The sequence below is a fragment of the Dreissena polymorpha genome, chromosome 1 (genome assembly GCF_020536995.1).
Source record: "Dreissena polymorpha isolate Duluth1 chromosome 1, UMN_Dpol_1.0, whole genome shotgun sequence".
Classification (NCBI taxonomy): Eukaryota; Metazoa; Mollusca; class Bivalvia; order Myida; family Dreissenidae; genus Dreissena; species Dreissena polymorpha.
This window is the reverse complement of record NC_068355.1, coordinates 158879775-158890866: the sequence shown is the minus strand read 5'-3', so window position 1 is coordinate 158890866 and position 11092 is coordinate 158879775. Positions and strand designations below refer to the sequence as shown.

The 11092-nt window shown below is 33.8% G+C and overlaps 1 protein-coding gene across 2 annotated transcripts; it reads right to left on the bottom strand.

Moving 5' to 3' along the window:
• Positions 1-6369: 6369 nt before the first annotated feature.
• LOC127857998 (adhesion G protein-coupled receptor E2-like) lies at positions 6370-10850 on the bottom strand. 2 transcript variants are annotated; one of them, XM_052394843.1, is made up of 2 exons: positions 10311-10850; positions 6370-7942 (listed from the first exon to the last, which is right to left on the bottom strand). In XM_052394843.1, the coding sequence occupies exons 1-2, from the start codon at positions 10350-10352 to the stop codon at positions 6422-6424; spliced, it is 1563 nt and encodes a 520-aa protein (XP_052250803.1). In that variant the 5' UTR covers positions 10353-10850; the 3' UTR covers positions 6370-6421. The 2 variants fall into 2 exon arrangements, with proteins under 2 accessions (XP_052250803.1, XP_052250795.1); XM_052394835.1 differs by lacking the exon at positions 10311-10850 and adding an exon at positions 9210-9772.
• Between the last annotated feature and the right edge of the window lie 242 nt (positions 10851-11092).

Sequence of the window (11092 nt, the reverse complement as noted above, 5' to 3'; positions counted from 1 at the left end):
TATTTTGTTTAAAATAATCGGCCAATATATTAATATTTACAGTAGAAAAAAAATTGTTCCATGTAACTTCATTGAGTGCCTTTTACACTGAAATTCCCGACGCCCTTTGATGCTTTGCATCAATCGTTATCTTGTAAGAGATAAGCAATGCAAGTTAATTACTCATTAGTGAAATTTTCATCAGAATACTATGATTTCAAAAGGATCAGATACAATGAAATGAAATATAAATGGAAGTATCAGATAAGCTCTTTCTTGTCCAGAACTCACCATCATATTGTGCTTATTCCAGATCATCGTAATGAATCTGAGACAGTTGCCACAATCCATAGCATGACATGCATAATTTCATAGCGTTGATGAATATGAGTAATATTTTTACCTGCTTAATATTATGTGGTCCAGCAGATATTTATAACGGTATTAATTACAGACGTTAACTCTTTTTGTTTGCTTGAGTTGTTATACTTCATAAATATTATGCGCCTTGACTGTTTTGTCTTAATTAATACGCAGGTTGCGAAAGATGAATGGAAGACAATTATTAATATGCAGACAAACGATTAGAAAGCAAAGCTTGTAAAATGATTTATATTGCCACACGATATCTTAAGAACGCTTTGATCATCTAATAAGATTCTCTGGTTTATTATACAACAAAGGAAGACGCTTGTAAATATTAACGACCACGGATATCGTTAAAAGGGTCTTGTCTTTAGAAATGTTTCTCTTACCGTAAATGTATATGAAACTTTACAAGTACAATAATGTTAGTAAAATTGCTACATGTTTTAGAAGAAGTATTCACAAATATGTTTTGAAAAACTACTTCCTCATTTCACGGAATAAATCCACATGAACATGTACCCGGAGTACGGAGGTCGTCTTTTATTGATTAAACTAAGTTTAAACTGATTAGATTCGTTTACAAAACGTTAAAACGATACCAATGATACATTCAACCCCTATCTACACGTGAATGGCTGTTATGCATAAGTAAATGTTCATAAAAATATGAATACATATTATTTTTTTATTTAACATATGTCTAAATTTTGTAAACATTGTAAAAGGGATGAACTTGAGTTTTTTTGGTTTAAAATTATAACATGTTGTGTTTACCCTTTATGTAATCTTCAGGATGACAACACGCTCTGAGTAAATGCGTTTAGCAAGAAACGCTTATGAAGCGAAGTATAAATTGGTATGCTCTTAAAAAGTTTATTTCCACAATAATAACAAACTACATATATCAATATAAATCAATATTGTGCTAAGACTAAAGCCATGTAGTTAACCGGAAAAAAACACGACACGTGAGAACAATAAACATCCAGATATATCGTCATCTTGTCGTTCTTTAGATGAGGCAAGCAACACATTTGCTATACAATGCAACATAATAATTATAAAATTATACACACAACAAAATCAGAGAACACACATATGTCGTGTAACATTAACCCCATTACATTTTAATTAATCTGGAAACATAAATGTAATACATAAGCGCTTCAATTACATGTTTGTATTGGAACATCGGCAAGACGACATTGACCATCTACAAACAAGTTAACAGAACATAGTCAAAGTGCAAAATTACAATACAAATATATATTAATAAACAGAAACTGCAATGAAAAGTGATCAAATATCATGTGCAAATGTGTATGTGTTTACGACAACTCGATAAGACCAAATAAGTAGTATGCTTACAATATATTGAGGGTTTCAATATATTTATTTAAGCAAATACTTGAAGACTTTCCTTACCGAGTTTTATGGCATCAGTGATGAATCTGGCTACATTGTTAAGGTAGCGCACCTGTAATGGGCACCTTTCCAAATATAATCTAATGTATTATTTTCTTAATCAGCATCATTTCACTTAACTACATGCAATTTGTTAGGGAGGCTTTCCATGCTTTTTAAAGAAATATACTTATTTTTTTCAAAACCACCCCCACGCTCGGCTTTTGTCCAGTTTATTTTCACCACTGGTGTATATGAAAGTTCCATAATTCGTCCAGATTTCCAAATATGGGCATGCATTTGGTGTCTACAGATGCAGTAAAGGTGTTTGAAGTTTAAACAAGATAAAATAAATATTCTTTTACAGACATTTATTTTAAGCTCATCTAATTTTTGAAAAAAAATTATGAGCCATTGTCATCACCTTGGCGTCGGCGTTGGCGTCGGCGTCCGGTTAAGTTTTGCGTTTAGGTCCACTTTTCTCAGAAAGTATCAATGCTATTGCATTCAAACTGACACTTACTAACTATCATGAGGGGACTGGGCAGGCAAAGTTAGATAACTCTGGCGTGCATTTTGACAGAATTATGTGCCCTTTTTATCCTTAGAAAATTGAAAATTTTGGTTAAGTTTTGTGTTAAGGTCCATTTTATTCCTTAAGTATCACAGCTATTGCTTTCATACTTGCAACACTTACTAACTATCATAAGGGGACTGTGCAGGCAAAGTTATGTAACTCTGACTGGCATTTTGACAGAATTATGTGCCCTTTTAAACTTAGAAAATTGAAAATTTGGTTAAGTTTTGTGTTTAGGTCCACTTTATTCCTACAGTATCAAAGCTATTGCTTTCATACTTGCAACACTTATTAACTATCATAAGGGGACTGTGCAGGCAAAGTTATGTAACTCTGACTGGCATTTGGACGGAATTATGGGCCCTTTATACTTAGAAAATTGAAAATTTGGTTAAGTTTTGTGTTTTGGTCCACTTTAACCCTAAAGTATCATAGATATTGCTTTCATACTTGGAACACTCGCAAACTATCATGAGGGGACAGTAAAAGGACAAGTTGCATAACTCTGGTTGTCATTTTTACGGAATTATGGCCCTTTTTTGGCTTAGTAACTTTGAATATAAGGTTAAATTTTGTGTTTCGATCCACTTTACTTCTAAAGTATCAAGGCTATTGCTTTCAAACTTCAAATACTTTCATGCTATCATGAGGTTACTGTACCTGGCAAGTTGAATTTTACCTTGACCTTTGAATGACCTGGACTCTCAAGGTAAAATTATTAAATTTTGCTAAAATTGCCATAACTTCTTCATCTATGATTAGATTTGATTGATACTTTGACAAAACTACTCTTACCTGACATACCACAATAGACTCCACCCAAACCATCCCCCGTGCCCTACCCCCCCCCCCGAATCCTCCCCCCCTAACTTTTGTTTTAAGATCATCTCACAAATGACCACCAGACCCTCATACTATACCCCCCACCACACCCCAAATTATTTTTTTTTGAAACGGTTAAAAAACACAAATATTTATTTTTATTATTTTATTTTTGAAATACCGTCAAACCATCGCACCCAAGAATCCCCCACCCCCCTTCCCCCTATTTTTTTTTTAGATCATCTCTCAAATGACCACCACACCCTCACACTATTCCCCCCCCCCACCCCACCCCACCCTTCCCCCCCAATTTTTTTTGAAACTGTTAAAAAACACAAATATTTATTTTTATTATTTTATTTTTGAAATACTGTCCAACCATCGCACCCAAGAATCCCCTCCCCCCCCCCCCCGAATTTTTTTTTTGCGTTCTTTTTTCGAATTTTCGAATTTTTGGAAGATAAGTAATAAATGTCCACACCCCCACACTATACACCCCTCTTCACTCCACCCCTCCCTCCTTTGTGATTGAAATTGAGAGTCCCTTCACCTTTAAAAAGAAAATAGATGAGCGGTCTGCACCCGCAAGGCGGTGCTCTTGTTTATAACTTGTTATCTATGGAAGAGCGCCATGAAATGTAAGTGGTTCCAGCCAAGTAGACATTGGGTTGATTAAAAACAAAGTGTCATAAAATTCAAAATAGTATCATTTAAGTAATATTGTGAACATAATTTTTATAGATACACTATTTACAGCAAAAATACCAAGAAATAGACAGATTTACCGTTTTCTTTTTGAAATAAAAATAAAAATGCAACATGCATGTTTCGTATTTTTAGCAGTAAATCACCAAATTTTGCCATAACGTTGTTTTAATTTTAAACATTGAAGAATGTGCATAAAAATTGCAACATATTAAACAAGAAACATAGCTTATATGCTATATTAAATAAAATAACGTAAGAAAAGAAATAGAACGCGTCGCAAAAAGTATGCATTGTCGGCAGGATTCGAACCTGCGCGGGAAGATACCAAAATATTTCTAGTCTAACCTTAACCACTCGGCCACAACAACTACACATTAGTACCTGCTTAAATGAGATATCCATACGTAAACAGGTAAAAAGCCTCGTCGATCTTCGAAGAAATCGTGGGAAATCATTACAGGTGCGCTACCTTAATTGCTTTTACATTTTAACAAGATATCATTTTTAAATTTCACTTAAATTGGCCAGTTTGATCGATAACAAATTTATTTCGTAGATCATTATACATTAAGCAAATTAGAAAGAAGTGATATTCGTGTTTAACAGTATTTGCGTTAATAGTTTACATTTGCGTTAAAATTTGGGTATATACTTAAATCTACGAATCTATATATCAAATTACTATTTTATACAAATGCAGAAAGTATTTTTTTATGTAAACGTAACAGTATGAAATAAAGGTTATTATGTGATCATGAAATACCAATAATTAGATACTCCAATTAGTTTTGTTTCTTTTCAGTTTTCGATTTTACGATATTGATAGACATTTGATTATTCGATTAAAATCAAACCTAAAATCTGTTAAAAATGAAGTATTGAAACACAAAAGATCAGCTTCTATGAAAATGTATTTAATGGGTCTTAAGAAATGTATGTCCCATAATCACAGTAAATTATTCAATGTGTTGATCGTGGAATGAGTTTTTAAATATTTATTTAAACACAAAACGTTTAAGTACCATCCACAACATAATTTTTACAATAAATTAGTATAGGACAATTATAAGCATATGCAATTGTTAACAATGAGTAAAGTAACAAAGAGACAAATGATTTAAAAACAACAATAAAACATCAATTTTAACATGACAAATGCAATATACGAAATATCCACAGACGTCATAAGGACATGAGTATACGAAATATCCACAGACGTCATAAGGACATGAGTATGAATACAACACCAACACAACAACACAGTAAAAACGATTCAACCCAGGTTAATCGCACAGCAGCATAATACAATTATGCTTTTTTTAAACAAGCTGATTTTCAGACTGTAAATACGATCATCAAATAACATAGCACACCATTATCGAATTACGAAATGCATCGTTTAAATTACAGTTAAAATCATATACTTTTTCATATAACCACGATCTTTGTCTAAAATCTGCACATCTATATACATGTATTGTTTTATTGTGCTTTCTAACATGTCATGCACACATTTATTTCTCAAAAACACTTCACATATATGGAAAACATTTACATTTGATTATATGGCGTATTGGCAAACGGAAACGAGTCTTGAAAATGTAGTCCTTGATGAACAATAATCAGTTTCTACGGTCGGCTCTTAGGAGTTCTAATATATGTAGTCCTTGATGAACAATAATCAGTCTCTACGGTCGGCTCTTAGGAGTTCTAATAAATGTAGTCCTTGATGAACAATAATCAGTTTCTACGGTCGGCTCTTAGCTTGAAAATGTAGTCCTTGATGAACAATAATCAGTCTCTACGGTCGGCTCTGTAGTCCTTGATGAACAATAATCAGTCTCTACGGTCGGCTCTTAGGAGTTCTAATATCATGTAGTCCTTGATGAACAATAATCAGTCTCTACGGTCGGCTCTTAGGAGTTCTAATATCATGAAGTCCTTGATGAACAATAATCAGTCTCTACGGTCGGCTCTTAGGAGTTCTAATATCATGTAGTCCTTGATGAACAATAATCAGTTTATACGGTCGGCTCCTTGATGAACAATAATCAGTCTCTACGGTCGGCTCTTAGGAGTTCTAATATATGTAGTCCTTGATGAACAATAATCAGTTTCTACGGTCGGCTCTTAGCTTGAAAATGTAGTCCTTGATGAACAATAATCAGTCTCTACGGTCGGCTCTGTAGTCCTTGATGAACAATAATCAGTCTCTACGGTCGGCTCTTAGGAGTTCTAATATCATGTAGTCCTTGATGAACAATAATCAGTCTCTACGGTCGGCTCTTAGGAGTTCTAATAGTAGTCCTTGATGAACAATAATCAGTCTCTACGGTCGGCTCTTAGGAGTTCTAATATCATGTAGTCCTTGATGAACAATAATCAGTCTCTACGGTCGGCTCTTAGGAGTTCTAATATCATGAAGTCCTTGATGAACAATAATCAGTCTCTACGGTCGGCTCTTAGGAGTTCTAATATCATTTAGTCCTTGATGAACAATAATCAGTCTCTACGGTCGGCTCTTAGGAGTTCTAATATCATGTAGTCCTTGATGAACAAAAATCAGTCTCTACGGTCGGCTCTTAGGAGTTCTAATATCATTCCTAAGACCCGCTTGTTAACAATGAAGGCAAAAAATAAAAACACGCCTTGTGATGCGTTAAGAACAATGAATAAATAAGAGAAAATTATATACTCGGTGAAACTATATATGATACCAAATATCCAAGTCATTCCTGTAATTGTTGATAGTTTGACAAAAATGAGAAGCTCATTTCGGTCATTTTGCACATTTCTTTCAATTTTAGAATTTCTGATACGGATGACAACTTGGATGAACATTGCAAAATTCGAAACGATTACTAGGCAAACAGGGATCATAAATGTATAAATTACATTTTCTTGTAAGTTTATGTGACATACTTTGTACCCGTAACCAATATTGTTGTTAATATGTGTTGACATCGCGCTATTTATTCCAACACATGTCGCTGAAACCGTAAAGGCATAAACATTATATAAGCAATATTCCCTTAAGTTTGTTTCAGATGGTAATATTTGTGTTTTACGGAACACCCGGTACATGTGGATTGTACATACATTCATCCACATGATGACCATCAACCATGAAAAGTGAGACAATAAACCTACTGCTTTGCATGGCGTTGAATCACCTTCGAGTCGTCCGAAACTACTAACGATGTAAACAACATGTGCAGTAAGAAGCGCTATAAATAATGCCATAGCATTTTTCCCAGGCGTATTAAATCTGAGTGTAGGAAGAAGAGCGTACGACATCAGTGATAAAATAAGGCATACAAGTGAAACAACAATACAGACCAGCGATACCCATTGATCAGTAGACCATGTCACTCTTGAACTGATAGTCATGTATTTCTGATATGTATCGTAGCACAACGATATAGCCCCATTATTAAAGTGCACGTATTCGTTCGTATCGATTTTAAATGTATTACCTATATGAAATACGCCATCGTATGTTCGTTTCCAATGTGTGCTATTTAGAAATAATTTTATTCTAGGGCATGGTAAAAAATCCATTAAATCAAACACATAACTAACCCGATCACATGGGTAACATGAGATATCGGGCCAAAGACGACACATAAGTTCAGTATTAAATAAAAACACATTATTGTCATAATTACCGAACGCATCCACAACTTTCACTCGATAAACATGATCATCTCCATCAGGTATTTCCAACTTGTGCAAAGCCGATACAGTTTCAACACTAAATAGTTCCAGTTCTAATGTCACGGTAAACCTTAGATCAACGTCTAAACAAAACCAGCTCGACCCTGTTACCTGATTAGACAATGCTAAAACATATATAGTCTGTACATAAAAAAGACAGAGTTGATTGTCAAAAATATTTCTCAGCTTCGTGTTTAAGATGCCAAGAAGGCGGATAACAGTTGTTTCGTTCGGTTGGGAAACTTTCTGTAAAGGGATTAGCTTTACTTTAACTGAGACAGCGTAGTTGTTGTACCATTTTATATTTGATATACACTGACCATTTTTGTAGACTCGTCGACCAGGACAGTAAACTTTACTTTCCTCCTGCAAATAATAAAACTTGTTTTAAGAATAATAATACTGAGCTTTCTTATCAACCAGTTCATATTAACCTTACATTGATGACATGAAGGTCATTCGTCAGATATTTTTTACTTAAAGTGATGTTATAGGCATTTTTCGCTATTAAAGTGATATTATGGGCATTTTTCACTGTTGAATTGAGCTGAAATGAATTTACAGGGCAAAAGAGTTAGTTAAAATGTGGTTACTGACCAATTATCTGCAACTCATTTTGCTACCAGTTGTTTATAAAAATATATTTTATATTCGATATCTTACGTGACCCACCCAGTCCTGTAAGCCGAAATGATCCGTAAAGCACAATTGTGTCTTTGTGTCGTATGAACGAATCTGCACTATACTAAATTTAGTATCACATCGTACATGCATGATCAGTTGTCAAACGAAAGTACGGTTGATATTCAAATGCATTATTTTTCTCTTTCCGGAATATTGTTTTAGTATGTTGATGCTGCATTGACAAATATTAGCGTATATGAAGTGAAAACACCAAAAATAAAGAACTGTTGCGATAGACACCTATAAACTGTTAGATGCCCATAATATCACTTTAAATTGAGCTGAATATTTTATATTATATATTGTACGTGACCCACCCAAACTTGTAAGCCGAAATGATCCGTAAAACAAAATGGTGTCTTTGTGTCGTATAAACGAATTTTCACTAAAACTAAATTTACGTTCACATTGTACATGCGTGATCAGTTGTCAAACGAAAGTACGGTTGATATTCAAATGCATTATTTTTCTCTTTCCGGGATATTATTTTAGTATGTTGATGTTGCGTTAACAAATATAAGTGAATATGAAGATAAAAAAACAAAAATAAACAAAGGTTGCGATAGACACCTATAAACTGTTAGATGTCCATAATATCACTTAAAATTGTGTATACAATACAGTCAATAATAATTGCTATACGGGTAACGTGTAACCTCAAGTTCTACTCATATGTAGAATCTGATGTTTTACTATAGTAAATTAAAGCTTGCTCATTGAATGAATTACATATATGTGTTAAAACAAGACAACGATTGCATTACTCATGATATTCACGTAATGTGCATTATGCATAAAGCAATCAACTAAACGTTCAGATTTTAAGTTTTCAAACGCTATTTGATTTATGATAGGCATTAGTATAAAAACTATTTACTTAAATGATATTTTTTTAGCTAACATCATTTGAAATGGTTAACAATGTATTGACGACTATTAGCTCACAAACCTCACGGGGTAAAATCGCATTTCCCTTAGACACGGGCGATGTCGGCGTATATATCTTCAAGAGACCAGAAAACGAGTAAGGGTTTGCTGTAAAAAACGCACAATTTGGCTGAACGATATAAATGTTTAACCCATTGCATAAAAAGCAAAATACATTTTGAAACCTCAAAATGTCATATGGAAACCGAATGACGGAATGATTCTGATGGCAAGCATGCTCCAATTCAGAATCGTATTTTTCCCATAGCCCAGTTTCATTACATTTGTCTAAGGTTGTCCAACAAGATTTTTCGTTTAAGTCGTACGGACTGTCTCGATTATTTTCGAACACAATAGTGCAGTTTTGAGTTTCAAAAACAGATTGTTTTATATCGATTTCCTCTGAAAACGGTGGGTAATTACACATGATAGTCGCAGTAAAATATTCCAGATGATGTTCCTTTTCCCCATAACAAAGTGCGCAGTGTTTGTTTCTGTAATATGTTTTCGTTTTATTATTTACACATGGGACCATATCTGTAAGCGTAGTTTCGTTTGATTCGTATTCTATTTCACACATTTTCTTAAGCTGTAGAGGGCCGTTAGGACACTTTAAATATCCGAGAAGTCCTTGTCTGTAGTATTTATTTTTATTGCCCAACTCTAGGGGTATGCAATGTTGTTCAAAAACACTAATATTTGCACCATCATCCAAATAATCATTTTGTATAAAGTCTGGACAACACGACCTGCCTGGTATATTACAGGGCTGCTCACAAAAACAATAGTCACAACACTTGCGGCCTAGATCCTCTGATTCAGTACACATGCCGGAAAGACGACATAACTCAACGTGTGTAGCTGGTTCGCCTGACCAGACATTTGTCGTTACATTGTCATCTACATATAAAGACAAATTCTCACAATATATTTTACAAAATAAATGAAGCATAACGCTTGCAAACACTGAAATATTTCTTATATCCATGTTGTTTCTAGTCAGCGTTAAAACGATGGTTTCGTTCAAAGGTTTATTTCTTATTACTTATTATCAAAGCAAAAACGAATTTATACTAGTGGTATTAATGATATGTTCTGAATATTTGGCCTATCAATACTTTACATCGAAAACTCCTCCCCATCTCTTTGAAGTAGAAATGTCCATACATCAATATTACAACCATTACAGCGTTAAACCACGTCAGTCTGAAACTCACAAACAAATACCGCTTGTTCAGTATAATACAATATTGGAATATGTCACCCAGTGATATGCGAGTGCAATCATTGGACAATAATTCATATAAATTCTATATGATTGACATCTGTAGAAATCTTAAACATTTGCGGCGCCTATGCACACGACTTACGCGACAAGCAATATTTTAATCAGATTCTTATGAAATACCGGTCTAACAATTAAAGATAGCCTTGATTGAGTTGCTCATTGATTTGTTTGAAATTACTCGATATTGCTTAGTGTTTTACAATAAAGTTTTATAATATAAAATATTGACTTATATTAATATGTTTTTGTATTGCATATTTATAAAGACAGGCATATTTTAAAGAAACACTATTATTATAATGTTTGTTTAAGTAGTTCACTTACGTTTTTCTGAAAAGGGTTATCTCTATTTAAACACATACAGTATGCACGTGCACTACGTTAACACACATATAAAACCTTCTTAAATAACGGTATTGACATTTTGAAATTATTGTACCATTCGTTTTACAAAAATGTGAATCAAAGAAGGCGATATAAATTTAGGGTTAAAATCCATTTTTGATCAACATATAGGCGCACTGTCTCATCGTGGACAGCGTTTTACGTACATTCATGAAGCATCGGTTCCCCCAGAGACCGAATAAAATATTTATGCGATTAAAATGAGAAAAAAT